The following is a 19782-nucleotide window of genomic DNA, read 5'->3' on the forward strand; positions in this document are numbered from 1 at the left end:
AAGATGATTAAAAATTGCAGCCTGGCATTGTGACAATGTTACAATAAATAATTGTGCATTTAATTTAATAATCTTTTTACATTTAAAAAGACTACTTATTTCTTTAAGATAATGATATATATTAAGAATGATTTAAATATGAATATTTTAGTAATAAATAGTTAAGAATTTAAAAAATTTGATAAAAACTATTTTATCAATGCAATAAATAACTAAAAACTAACCTCGTCAAGATCCTTCTTATATAGATCAAAAAATTTTAAATACTCTATCTCATTTTCAAATACATCTAAGTCATTCAAAATTTCATTGTATTGATCATCTGAAAGTGGAAAACAGAAGTATTCTAGAATTTCTCTGAAATGTTCTAATTTTATTCTTCCCGACTGTTCCCAATCTTGTGCCTTGATTGCCTGAAACATTTTGGATTTAAGAATAATTACATCCAGCATGTATGAAGCAATTGTAAAATGAATACATTAATATTGTAGAAATTTCATTTGTATAAAATTAAAATATTTTACCTTTTCTATTTCTTGATATTGCTTAATTACAAAGCTTTTTAATTTTTTCTTTAATTTGTCTTCATGTAAATTATTGTATGATTTGGCATTTTTTTTGTCATTGTCCTAAATAAAATATGTATAAAATTAAAAATATGTAAAATATACATATTAATTTTTAAATATGTTAATGACATTTTGATCATAGTGTTAGATTAATTTAGAATCCAGAATCATTCTCATATTTTATCATATTTTTATATTAACAATCCAGAATCATATATTATATTATCATATTTTTATATTAACAATGAATTTCACTTGTAATATGAATACACTACAATTATTCCCATAATTGACTAATTTTTAAAAAATTGAGATACATAAATGTATTTTGTGATTTCTGATTCATTTTTCACATTAAAACAATTAGATTTTATAGCACACTAAAAACTTCTAATGGGCTGTCTGTAAATTATGTAACACAGATATGGATGGGTGGATATATACAAGTAATCATTACAATGTGTTACAAGGGGAGGGGTATTTATGAAAAGTCCACATAATGCTAGGGTCTCAATCCTTGAATAATAGTATGATTAATTTTTGTTCTTATTCGTCTCCACACCCTGGAATGTACTAAAAATAACTTTTACTTTTAACCTTGTAACTGGAGTGTTGTGTAACACTTCAGCGAACGTTTTCAATGCCCCTTCTGGGCCCTTATCTTTCCTAAGATAAATGGCTCAAAAAAAAATATTCAATTTTTCAACGTCCAGCTCAGTATTTATAGAAAAAGCCTGAGGAAGAGCCCAGAAGGGGTGTCGAAAACGTTTGCTGAAGTATTACACAACACTCCGGTTACAAGGTTAAAAGTAAGAGTTATTTTCATTTTTGTTCCTGAAGTATTGCAGAATAAACCATATTGTTTATATCGCTGTTTTTTAAGTTATACATATAATTAATAAAATAATGTAATGTTCAATATCTCTTGCTGTGTATTATTATTCAGTACAATTTAGGAGGTTGATCAAGGATTTGCATAATTTTTATGTAATTTTGAGGGTGTGTGTGATAATGTTACGAATTTATGAGGATGGTTGAAAAATATAAAAATGGCATTACATAATTATGGATAATCCCTAAATTGTTAGGTAGATTGATTAAAACTGGGAATAAATTTCATACAAACAATCACTGTAAATAATTTTTTTCTACAACATTCCTTTTCTATAACCACTTTCATTGTTATCATTTTCAAAGAATAGATGTAATTTTTTGAAAGAGCATTAAAATCAAATAATTAAATACATTCTGTACTTAAACTGTAAGCATAAAGAAAGTTGATATTTACATAATTAGCTTTAAAATTTTCATTCTAAATAGATAAGTTATTAATGTTTTTCATTTTTATGAAATATAACAAATATTTTTTGAATACTGATACTGATTGAAAATATAGTAAGAAAACAAACAAAACAACTGAAAACAATGGTTTTAAATATCATAAGGAACATAATACATAAACAAAAGTAAAAATTAAAGAAATACATTTATTATGCCATTAAAATTTAATTTTACACTTAAAAAAATTAAACTGCACACAGTTATCAGAAATCTTTGTCCTCTTAAAATGTCTGTGAATGTACAATAAAATTCAAACAATATCAGAACCTTCAAAATTTTCCTAAACGAAATATAATTTAACATTTTTAATTATCTTGTTATAATTATAAATTTAATAGTTCATAAAAATTCTTATTAAATAATAATTCTTACCTTTTGTATGTCAGTTTGTTTTAATTTAAATAATGTTTCAAAGTCATTAATGTTAATTAAATTAGTGTGGTAAGGATCTAAAATTAAAAACAGTTCTTTAAACTCTTTTTCTGTTATTTTAAACTTAGATAATTTCTTTAAAGCAATTTTTAATTCAGATCTTGTTATAACTTGATTATTCATCTGTAAAATATACATATATACACATATCATTAAACAATGGTTTAAATATGTTTTTAAAATATGGTATAAAATAAAAGAATAATTTATTTCATTCTCAAGAGTTAAATATAAGTTAAACGATTTTAATGGTAAAGACATATACTTTGTTTTACACTCCTGGGCAAAATGTTTTCTAATATTTGGCAGTCTTATCTGGCACATAATGCACCATACTCATGGGACTAGTGTATTGGTAGGGATTCTTTTATAGGCCCTTGATCAGAGTTTTATTAAAATTGGTAGTAGCCCAATTAATAGTATCAAGTTCCTCACAGTTGTAATGATTATCTTGATGTATTTGCTCTTCAAAAAATGCCAGATACAGTAGAGCGTTGATTATCCGAATCAATCGGGGACTGGGGTTGTTCGGAAAATTGATTTTTCAGATAACCAATTATGTACAAAAAAATACATTATTAATATAGAATATTAATATATCCCAATAATAGTATATTAATATATCCCATGTTTAAATTTTTCTCTGTTGCATGTCACTTTGAATTTTCGTCAATGTTAAGCCTAACAAACATTTTTATAATAATTGTGGCTATTGTATCGTTAAAAATTATTTCTTTATTTGTACAAACAAAATAAATATATTGAAAAATATAAAAACAAAAAAAGTTATATTTTAAAAGTTAATCTAGTATCAAAAACATTCGATTCAGCAGGACACAGTCCGACTGGAATGCTTTTGGTTGATTGACATTCGGATAATTGACACTCTATTGTATTTTCTATTATATTTAGATGTAACTTCTTGCAGGCCAATGTAGAATATTCATATTGTTGACTTGGAAGTATTAAATGATTCATTTGGTTTTATACATTCATGCATTATTTTATTTTCTATTTTTTTCCAATATATATTTATAATTTAAAAAGTTTTTTTTAATAAACTGTTTAATCATAAAAATATTAATATAAAACTGACTAAAACTAAATTTTTTTTTACTTACATTTGAAAAGAGCTGAAAGCAGTTACAAATCTTCACATAACTATTTGTTTCACATTCCATATTCAAAACTTTCAGCAGAAGTAAAATATTTTCAAATTTTCACAAATTATCATATTTCAAAATTTTGACAAAATTAAAAACTGTTTGATTAACATAATTTTCAAAAATTCTGACAGCTGCTCTTATAATAAAAAAATAACAATATAATTAAATAAATTGTTTATTTTAACAACATTTGAAAAACAATTTTTTAATATTCACAAAAGCAAATATTAATACTTTGCTTTAAGAATACAAATTTTTAAAGATGGAATATCAATTGTAGAAATGTCAAAAAAGATAAATTGTGTATCTTTAACTAATAATTTAAAGGTAGAAAATTAGCTGAATTTCAAGGGATAAGTCAGCGAGTGATTCATCTTGTAAAATATTTGTAATTATTCCCTTTCCAGACCGAATGATTAACGAGTTAATCTGGTGACTGTCATCAGGCCTGCCGTAAGCGGGCATGCAAGGCGTGCACTGCACGTGGGCGGAACGTCCAGGGGGCGGCAAATCAAGCGATCTGTTAAGTAATATTCAAAGTCATTGTCATAATACCCACCCTACTTATAGCATAAGAAATGTCTTTGCATGGAGAAAAAAATTCTGACCGGTGCGCAATTATTATATTCTTATTTATATTATAGCGTTAAAGTGCCTCTATTGGCATTTATCAGAATTAAGATGCAATGCGAAACGTCTGTCGGCAGGTTGAAGCATCCGGCGGCGCCCAGAAGCCAAGTACCCATAGTCGTGCTCTATGACAGAAGTTGATAGAAGTGGCGATAATAGGGAATCCCCACAGAGCTTCCTTCTCAATTTGTACTTGTACGCATTCGAACAGTTCTATCGCATATCAAATTGCAATTATTTTGTAAATAATTCTTCTGACATGGGTCTAAGTATAATTAATCATATTTTAACTTGGTTAGCATTTAAATCTGAAGCTTAAAGACGATTCGAGTAGTGAAACAGTCATTGATGGTATTGATTTGTATGATTGAAATCTGTACTTTAAAGTTGCATTTTCCAGAAAACCAATCTAATGATCCACAAACCCTATTACAATATCTTTTTACTAATTACTTAATATCAACATTTCCTAACACAGCAATAGTACTAAGAATATTACTTACATTGCCGGTTTCAGTTGCATTTGTGAAAGGTTTTTTTTCAAAGTTAAAAATTATAAAAAACTATTTAAGATCAACAATGCATCAGCAAAGACTAAGTAATTTAGCTATAGTTTAAATTGAACACGAAATCTTAGACAGCTTGGATACAAGAAAATTGATAGCAGATTTCGCAAACATAAAGGCAAGAAGAGTTAAATTTCTGTAAATAAATATTTATATGGTTTTACACTTAATTAACAAAAATAACTTAGTAATAATAAATAGTTTTTCTTTATAAAGTATTTCTTTTCTTTTTTCACACCCCTATGAGACAACACTAAAGAGCCTTACTGGCAAGCTCAGTGTAGGTAGTCGTAGTTAAACAGGGGGCGGCATAATCGGTATTGCACACGGGCGTTCAAACAGCCAGCGGCGCCCCTGACTGTCATGAGTGTTGGTAACCGTGACCAACAAGCAATTGTGTTATTCTAGGTTAAGTTCCCAATTCTTTGTTTCTCATTAAAACTCCTGTTGAACTCAACCCCTAAGGCGTCCACTCTTTTTTGTCCTCGTGCGTGCATTTTTACCCAACAACAGTCTGGATTATTTCGATACATTTAAGACACTACAATAACAAGTTTTCTTTGGAAACAATTTATATTGAATGCTACGTTTTTTATATATACCAGTATTGATTATTTATTTATTAAAAAAATAATAATAATAAATTAATATACATTGACTTTTTATAATTTTTAACAATTTGGTATAAGATATAGATTTTTCCTTTAACTAATATTAGAATTAATCAGAGAAAAATTCATAACAGAAATTTAATATTCTTGTTTTATGCTTTCAAAAGACCATGATTCATAATATATGTATATGTGGTTTGTGTTTAGAAATTTTAAACAACGAATTAAATTTTTTCAAACTAAGGTTTAATTTAAATTATATATTACTTTTGGTTTTCTATCAAATTAATTAAGAGACTATTTGTATAAAAACCTATCTATCTATCTATCTATATAGGACTTTGTGTTTGAACATAGAAATAAATAATATACATGAAATTAAGTACATAAATGAATATGTCATATACTTTTATTTAAATATATGATTCTACTAAAGATAGTTTTAATAAGAGAATAAAAAAAAATTATATCTGGATTGATAACTAAGATAATGTCTGTCTCAGTAGAAATATATAAAAATTTGTATTAATTAACTATATGTTGCATATACTTACTTGTAAAAATTCATTCATTATGTGGTAGAAGCTGTGCAGTAACAAAATTTTGGCAAATTTTGTTACTGCATACCAGCAAACTGGATATAAGCATAAACATGCTTCAAAGATGGTTTTTTTTTAAACTATTATTGTTATGAAGATAAAGGTATAGCAAATTATATATCAGGTTCAGAAAAAATCATAATGCAGTTAAAACAGTGAAGAACTTTCTGATCAAAATAATCATAGGCCTGCCTCAAGAATGCCAACATTTTGTTACTGCATGAAAATCAATTTCCACTGTAAGATAGATCATTCATTAATGAACTAATCAGTAAATTATTAATGGAGGAAGAAAGTAAGAAAAATATCTCTAGCTCTGAGTTAGTTTTGTTGAAAAAACTGTAGGCAAAAGTGATAGTAGTCATAGTTAAAAGGCAGACAAAAGAAAAGACTTTAAAATAAAGAATAGGAAATTGGAAGAATTGAATGTTCGTAATACATGTAAGATCATCTAGACAAAGTGGTCAAAAGCTCAGAAAACTATAAATAACTTAAGCATATAGATATAAAATATTTCATCAGAGAGAAAGTGAAAGATGGAATAATAAATATCAAGTACAGATCCAGTAAAAAACAACTTGCTGATATGTTGGCTAAACTTTTAAATAGGCAATCCTTTGAGAATTTTTGTCATGACAATAAACTTTTGCTTACAATAATTAAAATAAAATCTCTGTGTAATCTGCATTAATGTTAAAAAGACTGATAAAATAATTTTACCAAGGGAAGATGTTAAAATACAATAAAATGTATTGTTATCTGGCAACATTTTAAAATACTTTTTGTCTTATGTACCTTTTCCTTTTGTCATATGTCTATCACACTTACTGTTATGATCTACATTGAGTATCAATAAAATGCATTAAAATAAAGCTGTGGAGGATTGAAATAAATTTATACAAGTAAAACGGCGAAGCCATTCTTGGGATGAGACTGTTTTGGAGAGTGCAAGCAACGTATGCGCAATTCTCGCACTCATGCCTGTTGTAGAAACAGTCTCAGCATTTCGCATTTTATTTTGACCTGGTTCTTGGTCCCCCAACTATCTACAAGTCTGGTTTATTTTGTGTGTGCATGATTTGGGCACCAAATACTCTGTGCCAAATTGCAACTCCTGACATGTACTTCTTCATACCTCTAATGTGTGCAGCCATTGACAACAGCACAATTTTAGAAATGAGACATAGTCTCATCAAAAATAGTTTAATTACATGCTGGTGTTTCAGTCACTATTTTGCACAGAATTTCTCAATATATGTATTAATAAAAATTAAGTTTTGAAATGTAATACCATTATTTCATGTCCTCTTACATTATCAAATAAAGAAACAAAAATAATGAAAGCCTAAAACTTAGATTTATTTAGTGTAGTACTTATTTTAATTGTAACTTTCTTATTTAAAAAAATATAACTTATTTTAAATTAATGAATAAATATCAACTTACCTTATCACTACAGCCAAATATAGATTTCAGTTTAGTTTCTGAATTTGGAATAAGTTCTTCAAGATGATTCACCAGACATTCATGACTTTTCATATCATTAGGATCTCTAGAAAAAAATATTAATATATTAGTTTGAAATTTTTAAATACATCATAATTAAATTATTTGCACTAGAATTTCATATATTAAAATTACAGCTTAATTAAAATATTCACTCTGAAAATTCAAAATTCTCCAAATTTTCAGAAAATCAACTTCCTTATAACTACTGATATGTAATTTGTGCCAAAATTTTAATTAATTTTACAAATAATTTTATTGTTTCAAGTATAAAATTTGAAGAAAACTACAGTTAAAAAAGTTATGAATGTTAAGTTAATTTTTCTGAATTTTCAAAATCAATCGTGACATACAGTATATATATAAACACATGGCTTGTTGAATTCAGCAGTGCTGTTGTTTTTGCTGCAAAAGTGCTGCAATCAGTGCTGAAGATCTTTTAACAATGCACATGGAGCAGTGCTGAAGTTCCAAAATGGTGGATCTCATTGCAGCTGTCAGAATGTTTTGTGAATTTATTTAATTCAAAACATTTTAAAAGTAATTCAATATAAAGCTTTAAGAGAGAAAATTAATAATTTAAATTTAATGTATGCAGCTTCTTTCTGAAACATAAATTAGATAATGAAACATTTAAAATATACAAATTTTGTCAAATCTTTTATTTTACTTATGAGTATTTAAAAAAAAATTAGTATAAACAGAATATCAATTCATGGTAATCAAAACCTTACAATTTTACTGTTACATCATATAGGAATTCAAACAACTCGATCATGGAGGTAGCCATCTTCTTGCAGCCAGAAAAGCAACTGAAACAAGGGCTGTAGATTTAACCTTGAATCAACGAGACTGCTGCAAGGATCACTGCAATTAGCACTTCAAGAAAAAGTTTAGCAACGCTCTCGATGGCATTGCTTAGTTTAACAACCCAACAGTATGTTTTACATGCAACCTTCAACTTTTGCTTGCTCTTTGGACATAATACTTTGCTATAGCTAAACTGCTTTTTGTATGTCAAATTTAGATTTTCTTACATTTTGTCAACAAAAAATATTTCAAGTTATTGTGTGATACATTTTCTGTCAGTTTTAGTTTCATAACCTCCAAATATTTAGTTAAAATAAACCTGTTTTCTGTTTAATCTATGGTTTAAACGTTTAATTAATGGTTTATTCATTATAATATATTCACTGAAATAAACTAAAATTTTCCTCTCTTAACAGGAGATTTCATAATATTTTTTTTTACTTATCTTGGAATAGAACTTCCTTTATAACATGCAACTATTGCTAGACTTTCAGACATTTAACTTTCATATATATTCTTATAAAAGCATTAAAAAATGTCACTATCTGTCTGTATATTTCAATTAAAATAAATAAAATTCCTTGTTATATTCTTTATTTAGAATCACATTATATTTTAGTTATCATTGTGCTTAAAACAACAAAAATTTAATGTAAATAAATAAGAATGCTTCTTTCATTATTGTCAAAATTAGCCACATTCATCATAACGAAAAAACTGGAAAAAGTTAATACTATTTTTATCAATATTTATAAAATTTTTAAATTACACTAATCACTTCTTTTCTATATACAATATATAAATTTTTTTGACATTTCTAACTTATTTGAAAGTTAAGATTAAATCAAGAAAATAATTCAAATCACATGAATGTAATTATAAAATATTGAGCCAAATGTATTTTAGAGATACTATACACTGTATAATATTCCTAAAATGATGCATCTAGTAAAATATATACTAAAGAATTCTTTTAAAAATGATTAACTTCTGAACTGCAAAAACATTTTCCACATTATGACTGTACATTACAAGATCTGTATGAGACAAACACTGAATCAAATATCAATATATAAAAATTTATACTGTATATTAATTAATTAAATTATCAATAACCATGAAGCAGATAATAGTGAGGGCATATCAGACTAATGATGGACACAAATGCTCAGTAATCAAAGTGAAAACATTTAATAAGCACAAAAAGGACTACATAAGTATGGAAACGAAAAACCCAAAACTGATGAGGGACTATTTTCTGATAAAAAATAGTCCCTCATCAGTTGGTATTAACTAAAGGTTTTAGTATATTTCAGTGGCGTGCCATCATTGGAATCATTGCCATCATTGGCAGCTTCCCTTGTATTTTCTAAAAAATAAATACATATTAATTTTAATTATATGAAAATAATCGCACAATATTTTATTATAACTGCATTATGTATCTTATTACAAATTTCTATACTACATGTGAAAAAAAATAAGATTGCTATTCTATATTCAAATATAAGTGGTGGAGTGGAAGCGCTGTATTGTCAGCATCGAAAAAGCCAGATTTGCACATGCACTTTACAGAGCACCAACCTCACCCGGTTTAGCCTGTGGAAGCCTAGGACCTTGGGTGGATGCTACACATATACCACATCCAATTCTATCCAGGATAGGTTCTGGGCTGTTAGCTGCCTGCCCGCTAGATATTTGGCCGCCCTCACCCGATTACATGAATCACGAGTAGATTTATAACTTAACCCAACCGATAAGAATTTACTGGTATGTTTTTATGATAGTTCTGTATAGTTGACGGGAGTTAAAACAACCCATTAAAATATTTAATATTTTTATTCCGCTCTCCGATTTTATATTACTCATGGATTTCAATGTTAAACCAGTGATATTACAATTTCGTATGTCCCATCTATAAGGGGATGTAGAAAAAAACGTGTACAATTCTTGTATAATGTTAAAATATTAACTGTTACTTTGACAGCATCATTTACAACTAAATTTAATGAATGAGAGAGATGCACGAGGTACAGAAAAAGCTCTATAATTTATTTTCCTTAATTTTACAATTTATGTATCCGTTTTCGTAAAAATTTGTCTTCCCACTTTTTCCCAAGACTACAAATATTCGAGTACAAAGTAACTGGTTTCAACTTATTTCTACTTAAGTAGTGAAATAATTAAGCGATTAGGGAATTGGGGACAAATAAAACCCTGATGAAAGGGCCGGAATATTACTTAAAAGCTTAATGCCTTAACTGAACCAATCTCTAGCCGAGTATAGTGGAGACTGATTTCTTCGTAATATTAGACGTAATAAAGATAGAAATTTTTCCAGTTCAATGACAGTGACTGAAAAGTTGTAAATTTTGGAAATTTCTGTGGATATGTGGTCCTAAAACGAATTAGTTAGAAAACAAACGACGGATAATCTATTAAGTTTAACAAATTTAGATTTTTACAGCTATGGTGAGAAACATTTAAAATTTACAACAATCCTGTCGTGTCTTTTGAGATATATTATTGATGTGACAAAAGAGGCATTAGACATTGACCGGTATTGGTACCCTCAGGATTTGGCAGCCTACGTGCATGTATGCACCGCACGCATAGCAGGACCGTCTCTGATTCTACTCGTAGGGAACTATTTGACGAAGTGGTTAAGATTTAAAAAGTAAAGAAGATTTTATGTTATTTTTATGTATGTTTCTTTACAAAGCTATATTTAATTATAATTTTCTTTAAAAGTATATTCATACAATTGAAGAGTATTTTGTACCAGGTATGGATATCCACCACATTATATTTTATTTCACCAAGTAAGTTTTTATAATTTTATTTTTAATTTTAGCCCTTATATCGTGGCTAGCAATTCAGAATGTAATTACGTTATTGAAAATTTATTTTAAAAAAGTTTTGGCTCAAGATCACATTGTGGTGATCCACCAAATGTATATATATATTTTGTCTTTAGTGTTAAACTTAATATTAAGTTTTCTAAGTCTTTTGTCTATGAACTTTCTCGAACTTTCTAATGGTCTTTCCTCCCTGCTGGTGGTAAAAACGTTTCTCAGAAATACAATGGAAAACAAGGGTGTGAAAGAGACCCTGAGGCAAGTCAGAGAGAAAAAGAGGGACATTCTGAAGCTAGCATTCGAAGGAGACAGACAGGTAGAGAAGAAAGTCCTGGTCGTTGAAACCAGAGAGAACTGAATGATCTGAGAACGTTGAGAGAGAGAAATAACGGAAGAGACGAAAGAAAGGAAAATCAGCAAAAGTCTTTACCTGGATACTAGCGAAGTATAAAGGAAGGAAGGAAGGAAATACGGATACCACACCAGCAACTTTGTCTTGTTCTTATTAATCTAAAATCTTAATTTTAACTCTTTCGTTCTATATTTCTTCATTAGTATATAAGTTAGGTTAAGGTAGGTTAAGAAAAATCTTGCATTGTCGCGAAAAAACCGTGTCACTCCCTTGTACCAATAGAAGTATATGTTACGGAAATCATATATATTGGAGTTGGGATCCGAAAGAACTTTGTATATGTAAAACTGCACAAGCCGACAATAAAAACTTTTATTGTAGACAACTTTCATTGTATTGTTTGTATTGTTTGCTCACTACAACATAATGAAAAAGAAAACATTATTAAAAGAGAAAGGCCAATGTCTAAGTTAAATATAAACACTTCAATAAAAAATTTGTTCGACATTTTCACGATAAAATGGCTCTGTAAATGCAAAAATGCAAAAATTGTTTTGTTGGCTTTGCCTACTATTTTCAAATGAAATTAGTGTGTGAAATAAGAATGGCTTTGACAATTTAGCTGACAAAAGACATGAAAAATTGTTGATTCTTTCGTATTTGAAGCAATTTGGAAATCAAAGCAGAATAGAATTTAACATTAGTAAATAATATAAAATAAATATTAAAATTATAAAGAGATAGTTACAGCTAATAGATATACAGTAATACCCTGAATTTACACGATAGGTGGGACCGAGAGATAACCGCGTAAGTCGGGGTATAATTTCGCAATTTGTGTAAAATCCAAATCAGATGTATGTAAGCTAATAAATGTTCTCATTAATCTTATCTCATCTTTTGATTTGTTCACGGTTACAAGAAATCACCACATAGAGTCTCTCAAATCTCCGTAGATGTAACAAACACAGAAATAAATAACACAAAATAAATTGTAGCTATGTGTTGATTCCGCGCGACATGTCCAAACATGTAAGCTGAACAATAGTGTGGGGGAGTGAGTAATCAAAAGTTGCGTGGCGCTCAAACAAAAGACGAATCAACAAGATTTGAAAATTGCATAACTCCAGGTTCGCGTAAGTCGGGGTAGCGTAAGTTGAGGTAGCATAAGTCAAGGTATTACTGTATTTAAATTAACAATGTTATATGTATTTATCAAAGCAAGAATCAGCATTTAGAGGACATAGGAAATCTATTAAATCTAATAACAAAGGTAATTATATTGAACTTGTTTATTTATTAATTACGTCAGATAAATAATCTATTAAAAATACATTTAAAGAATTAACTGATTGCCCCTGGAAATCGGCTTCTTACAGAAACACAGCTTCCCTATCATCAAATGTCATGGCATGTCACTGGTATATTTAAAATTATACAAGGTAATGGTAAACTTAAAACTATGCCTAAAGCTATACAATATAAAGATGAAATGCCATTATAACTATATGAGCAGTAAGCATTATCACTGTAGACAGCTGTAATAAATCTTCATAATGTTGCAGGGCAGTGTGACATACAGGATATTGATCAAAACAGTTATAATTATTAGCCAATATTATATAATTAGCCAATTATTGGTTTACAGTTATGAACTAAAGTTATACAGACAGATTATGTACATACCAAAAACAGTAAGATGACAGAGTTGCAGGTGTAACAGTCCACATCTGGTACACAAGTGCACCTTTAGATAATACCTACTGATGATACTTACTGCTCATACAGTTACAGCGGTCTTTTCATCTTTATATTGTATAGCTTTGGGCATAGTTTTAGGTTTATTTTTACCTTGTATAATTTTAAATATACTAAAACCTTTAGTTAGTACCAACGTGCATTATTCTAAAATGTTTATTGTTCATATGGTATTTCATGTTTATTGTTCACATATTTCATTTTAAAGTAAAGTTATTGTGTAATAATAAAAATACAAAAACAACTATGACAAACAAAAGGAAATTAATTCAAATTGTGAATTCAAATGTCCAAACTGTCAAGAAATAATACCACACAACAAATAACAATCACCTACATTAATAAATAAAAATTGTTTTAAATATATAAATTTCTAAAAAAGACATATTTAAAAAATAATTACATTTTGTCTAGTTCTGCATAGGGTTGACAGTAATCTTTCAAGAAATTACGCCAAAAAATTCTTCTTGGTGAAGCAAGAATTATATCTAAGCTAAATAAAACAATATATATATTTTAGATTTTATTTTTAATTAATTTTATTTTTACTTAAATATATTTTAATATAAAAATAACAATAACTAGCGATTAGAATTATTAATTTGTAAACATTTAATAAAGATTGACTTTTATGATAAAATAATATGATATATATGTTGGCATCTGCTGCAACTTTTCTAAGGAGTTCCATTATCATAATTATTGCTTAAATCAGGCTAATTGCACTTATATCAGGTAATTTACTGTACTACTGAGTGAGGCAGAGAATTTTCCAACATTCCTTAGAGAATTAATTATAAAATTTCAACTTCCAAACTCCTTGTCCTTGATTAGAAGACTTGATCCTTATCAGTCTGCTGGGGGAAAATGATCTCTTTGCCCCAGTAAATGCCTGTGTATATACATATACATCACATTGTTTTATTTACACATTAGAAAGTAAGATAATACAAACATTTAAAATTTATAATAAACAAAATAAACTAATGAAATACAGTATAATATGCAACATATATTGACATATATAGAATATTTATAATAGATAAAAATATAAATGAAATTTCCAAGATAATGATTTTCAGTCAGGAAGAACAGCAAAGAAAAACAGATAATCTTTTCACCGTTTATGAAAAACCTATCATAAATGATGTGATTTACCTGGATATTCATTTATCAGTATCGGATTCTTTTGTCAAGGGTAAAGCAGTAATTGATATTTTATGCAAAATGAGAAATAGTCACATACTCCTTTTTAAAGATTAGCTGTCCCTCTATTCATGTTGAGTTGGTTGTATGTTTACCTTTTTGGGGGACCTTTCTACTTTAATGCAACTGATTCAATTGAGTTCCTGCTTTTTCATTGCCTGTTTGCTTTTGAGACATCAATACCAGTCAGATCTGAATTGGGATTGGAATTTCCTCATAATCATTTTATTAAGCTTGTATTTAAATTTTTATCAAATATTGTCTCTGACTCGTCCTCTCTTGTATTTGTGGCAAAATCAGTTTTAAAACACTGTCAATTAAATTATGATTGTCTAACATGATTGACAGTTGTTTACAATTATGTTAAAATGTTGTCTAAAACAGGTTATTATAGTGTGGTGCACGTCGGCTACGGGCCGATTCTGATGATAGAGGGCGCAAAAAAAAAAAAAGTGAACTTTGAACTGGTCACCCACTTTTCGAGGAACAGCTACAGGAAATGGGCACAGCACAAACAACTTAAAACCTTTGACCGATGTCGGACTGTAATATTGTACATTACTGTACATATATATATATATATATATATATGTATATATTGATAAATAAAGAAAGAGATATAAAATTCCGACTGGACATATCCTGAGCAGCACCGAGCGATTAGCATAGGGAATCGAACTCCAAAACTGGTGACCCAAACAAAGAAGACACGTGCCCCACAAGGATAATCCATCTCCATCGTACAACCACAAGATCAGAAAAACGAAACTTAACTATTTTCTGTAATTTAAGAAGGTCAGTAACAATTTTATATCTTTATTTTAGAAAATTTCGTCAACTGATATAATGGAGTCAGCTAGCGTTCCGCAAGTCTCTCGAGTGGCAGTCAAGCCACCTCCATTTTGGAAGAACAATCCCACTCTCTGGTTTGCCCAACTCGAAGTCCAGTTTGCCATCGCTAATGTTTCTGCTGACATAACCAAATATTACTATGTTATTTCAACAATAGAATCGGACATCTTAGAATCAGTACACAACCTGGTGACTAAGCCACCTGAAAACAACAAGTACAACACTATAAAAAAAAGGCTGATCGACATATACTCGGAAAGCCAAATGTCCAAATTGCGAACACTATTACAAGGACTTGAAATGGGCGACCAGCATCCGTCACACTTATTAACCAAGATGCGTGACCTCGCCAATGGTCATTTCAGTGAAGACTTATTAAAATCGCTGTGGCTTCGAAGACTACCAGGAAATATCCAAGCTATTCTGGCAGCCTCAAATGAAACTCTGCCACAACTCGCCACAATGGCTGATAAAATACACGAACTTACAATCATAAACCACACGCCAATCAGCCAACAGGAACAATTCTCTATTAGCAATCCAATCGAGAAACAAATACAGGAATTAACATTGCAAGTGAATGAACTCGCTACCCTGGTACAAGCACAAAGATACCAACATCGCCCAAGATACAACTTCCAAAATCACCAGGACTCGCACGGACGAAGTCCATTCCGTGAGTGATGCTGTTACAAAGAACCAGAAGGTGGCTTATGCTTTTACCACACTAACTTTGGTGCAAATGCAAAAACAATGCACCCCACCTTGTTCATTCCAAAAATTGGGAAACTAAACAGGTCCTGTGGCCACAGAGAGCAAATGCCAAGTCAATAGAATCTTTATAGCCGACCCTTCATCCAAACTTCACTTTCTAGTTGACACAGGAGCAGACGTATCAGTCATACCAAAAAAATTCGCAGCTCAACCTGTCCATCCAGGAAAACTCACCCTTTATGCAGCAAACAGCACTCAAATTTCAACAAACGGAACCAGACTACTCATGATAAATTTAAATCTTCGTTGAACCTTTAGCTGGCCCTTTATCATCGCTGATGTTGCTCAACCCATCCTGGGCATCGATTTTTTGAAACATTTCAACCTACTTGTCAACGTAAAACATAACTGCTTGATTGATGCCACAATTAAACTTACATCCAAAGGGATGACAATGAAGAAGCTACCAGCCTCCACCAGCATCACAGTCGTGTCTGGCGACTCACCATACCACAAACTTTTGGCCCAATTCCCTAATATCACTAATCCATCAAGATTGGACAAACCAAAACAAAAGGCTCAGGTCTACCACCACATAGAAACACAGGGTCCACCTGTGTTTAGCAAACCACGTCGTCTACCTCCAGACACTCTTCTCGCTGCTCACAAAGAGTTTGAGTTCATGATGGCACAGGGAAACATTCAGCCATCAAAGAGTGCATGGGCCAGTCCCTTACACATGGTAGGAAAACCAAATGGAGACTGGCGGCCATGCGGGGACTTCGCCGCTTAAACGCAATTACCCACCCTGATAGATACCCTGTGCCACACATACAAGACTGTATGCAATTATTACATGGAAAGACAATATTTTCCACCCTAGATCTAGCAAGAGCCTACCATCAAATACCAGTCAATCCAGCAGACGTACCTAAGACTGCCATAACTATGCCATTCGGATTATATGAGTATCTATTCATGCTGTTTGGACTGCGAAATGCTGGACAGACCTTTCAACAATTTATCCACCAAGTGCTACGTGGACTTAACTTCTAATATCACTAAACTTCCCTAATATCACTAATCCATCAAGATTGGACAAACCATATTTTGATGACGTCCTGGTTGCATCTGTAGACAAGGACGAACATCTACAACACCTCCATCAAGTTTTCACACGACTTCAAGAACACGGACTTACCCTGAACCCATCAAAATGCGTCCTTGGTCAGACCTCAGTACCTTTCCTCGGATGCCTAATCACTCCCGCTGGCATACACCCTCCACCTGAGAAAGTTCAAACCATCAAAAATTTTCCACAGCCACGAATAATTGCCGAACTACAACATTTTGTGGCAATGTTAAATTTTTACCATTGCTTTCTCCCAAATGCTGCAGCTATCCAAGCACCTCTGTATGATGTTTTGAAAGGTAGCAGAAAAAACAACAAACGCACTATCTGGTGGACCGAAGAAATGACAACCGCATTCAACAAGTGCAAATCCGACTTGGAAAAAGCGGCCACGCTTGCATTTCAACCGAGTAATAGCAAACTTTCCTTGATGGTTGACGCATCGGACCTTGCCATTGGATCCGTTCTGCAATGCCATACCGACCAAGGTCCACGTCCGCTTGCCTTCTTCTCTTGCAAGCTATCCAATGCAGAACGAAAATACAGCACTTATGACAGAGAGCTCCTCAGCATATATTCATCCATCAAACACTTTAGGCATCACCTCGAGGGAAGACATTTCACTATTCTAACTGACCATCGACCACTGACCTTTGTCCTCAATAAAAAATCTACATCCTGTTCTCCTCGACAACTCTGACAACTTGATTTCATCGCGCAATTCAGCACTGACATCAGACATATTCATGGAGCTGACAATACTGTAGCTGACACTCTCTCTCGAATCAACAACATCCAGCTACCTTCTTCCTTAGACTTCACCGCAATAGCACAGGAACAAAACAACAATGAAGAGCTTAAAAAACTACAATCTACCCAACAATCTTCCTTACAGCTACAACCTCTCACTCTCAATTCCAAACTACAAATCATGTGTGATACGTCAAATAATAGGATAAGACCATATATTACAATTAACTTTCGCCGTGAAGTCTTCAATTCTGTTCACAATCTCTCCCACCCAGGCACTCGTGCAACCCGGAAACTAATTCAGGAATGCTTTGTATGGCCAGCCATGCTCAAGGATACCAATCAATGGTGCAGAACATGCATAACTTGTCAGTGGAATAAAATCAACCGCCACATTCGAAGCCCACTGCAACAGTTCGACCTACCCAAGCAACAATTCGACCATGTACATATGGACATCGTGGGACCACTTCCACCATCAGAAGGATTCATGTACCTCCTTACATGTGTCAACCGATTCACACGCTAGCCGGAGGCCACACTAATCCCAGACATAACGGCAGAAACGGTAGCGAAAACATTCATATCAACATGGGTAGCTTGATTCAGAGTTCCTTCCATTATAACAACTGACCAGGGCGACAGTTTCAGTCCCAACTCTTCATGTCACTCACTGCCCTCCTTGGAATCAAATGAATCCACATAACCCCCTACCACCCATCATCAAATGGGCTGGTAGAGCGTTTTCACCGCACACTCAAACAAGCCCTACGATGCAGTGACAACAACTGCTGGACAGAAAGTCTCCCTACAGTTCTGCTTGGGCTCTGTTCCATGTTTAAACTCGATGTCGTGGGCACTTGCTCAGAAATGGTATATGGAACCACTCTACGTTTACCTGCCGACTTCATACAACCGACAAATAATAACTTCCTTGAGCTACCCATCTTTCTTCAGCGCCTCAGCAATATTATGAACAATTTTTCTCCAGTCCAAACATCCGCACATGACAAAATTATCACCTTTCTACATCCCTCAATAATGGAATGCTCCCACGTATTCGTTAGAAACGATTCTGTGAAAAAACCCCTACAAGCTCCATACGCTGGCCCTTATCAAGTCCTTACATGATCCAATAAACATTTCACCGTACTAATAAAAGGCAGAGAAGCTGTCATCAGCATAGATTGGCTCAAACCAGCATTCATCAATACAACTGCAAACGATACATCCACTCCACCAGTCAACAATGCAAGCAATCCTTTCACACCGACACAAGCACCAACCACCATGACCCGGTCAGGACGTCACGTCCGGTTCGACCCCCGGTACCTCTGATCCCTATATCGTTGTCACTGGGGGAGAGCACTGTGGCGCCCGTTGGCTATGGGCTGATTCTGACGATAGAGGGTGCAAAAAAAGAAAAAAGTGAACTTTGAACTGGTCACCCACTTTTCGAGGAACAGCTACAGGAAACGGGCACAGCACAAACAACTTAAAACCTTCGACCGATGTTGAGCTGTTATATTGTACATTACTGTATATATATGTATATGTTACAGTCAAAACCCGTTTTTAGTTAGAACGCGTTTTAACTAGTTGAAACTAGTTTATACTGAATGTCTTTGTTAAAACCCATTTTGTCTAGTTGAAACTAGTTTATACTGAATGTCTTTGTTAAAACCCGTTTTGTCTAGTTGAAACTAGTTTATACTGAATGTCTTTGTTAATACCCGTTTTGTCTAGTTAAAACTAGTTTTAACTCAAATTCATTTTTGACTACAGTAAATTCTAGTTTTAACTAGACAAAACCGGTTTTGTCTAGTTAATTTACTGCTGTATATGTTTTGACTTTAGATAAAACTAGTTTTAACTTTTAACATTAGTTAAAACTAATTTTAGCTACATAAATATGTTTGGGGGAAATAAA

The 19782-nt window shown here is 31.6% G+C and overlaps 2 protein-coding genes across 6 annotated transcripts in view; one reads left to right on the forward strand and one right to left on the reverse strand.

Annotated features, from left to right (window-relative positions):
- LOC111621694 (EF-hand calcium-binding domain-containing protein 6-like) overlaps window positions 1-19782 on the reverse strand; it is a 59119-nt gene that overhangs the window by 9805 nt on the left and 29532 nt on the right. For 4 of the 5 annotated variants that reach the window (XM_023363906.1, XM_023363908.1, XM_023363907.1 and 1 more), the window contains exons 11-15: window positions 13602-13691; window positions 7361-7466; window positions 2283-2465; window positions 525-629; window positions 225-413 (exon numbers count right to left, since the gene is read on the reverse strand). In XM_023363906.1, the coding sequence (XP_023219674.1) occupies window positions 225-413; window positions 525-629; window positions 2283-2465; window positions 7361-7466; window positions 13602-13691 (673 nt within the window). The remainder of the gene's footprint in view (window positions 1-224; window positions 414-524; window positions 630-2282; window positions 2466-7360; window positions 7467-13601; window positions 13692-19782) is intronic. The other variant, XM_023363909.1, reaches the window with a different exon arrangement.
- Window positions 15057-16370, forward strand: LOC111621697. The gene has a single exon (XM_023363911.1). It carries the CDS (start codon window positions 15251-15253, stop codon window positions 15938-15940), a length of 690 nt encoding a protein of 229 aa, XP_023219679.1. The 5' UTR covers window positions 15057-15250; the 3' UTR covers window positions 15941-16370.

The sequence above is a fragment of the Centruroides sculpturatus genome, unplaced genomic scaffold (genome assembly GCF_000671375.1).
Source record: "Centruroides sculpturatus isolate CEXI.00-Female unplaced genomic scaffold, Cexi_2.0 scaffold352, whole genome shotgun sequence".
NCBI lineage: Eukaryota > Metazoa > Arthropoda > Arachnida > Scorpiones > Buthidae > Centruroides > Centruroides sculpturatus.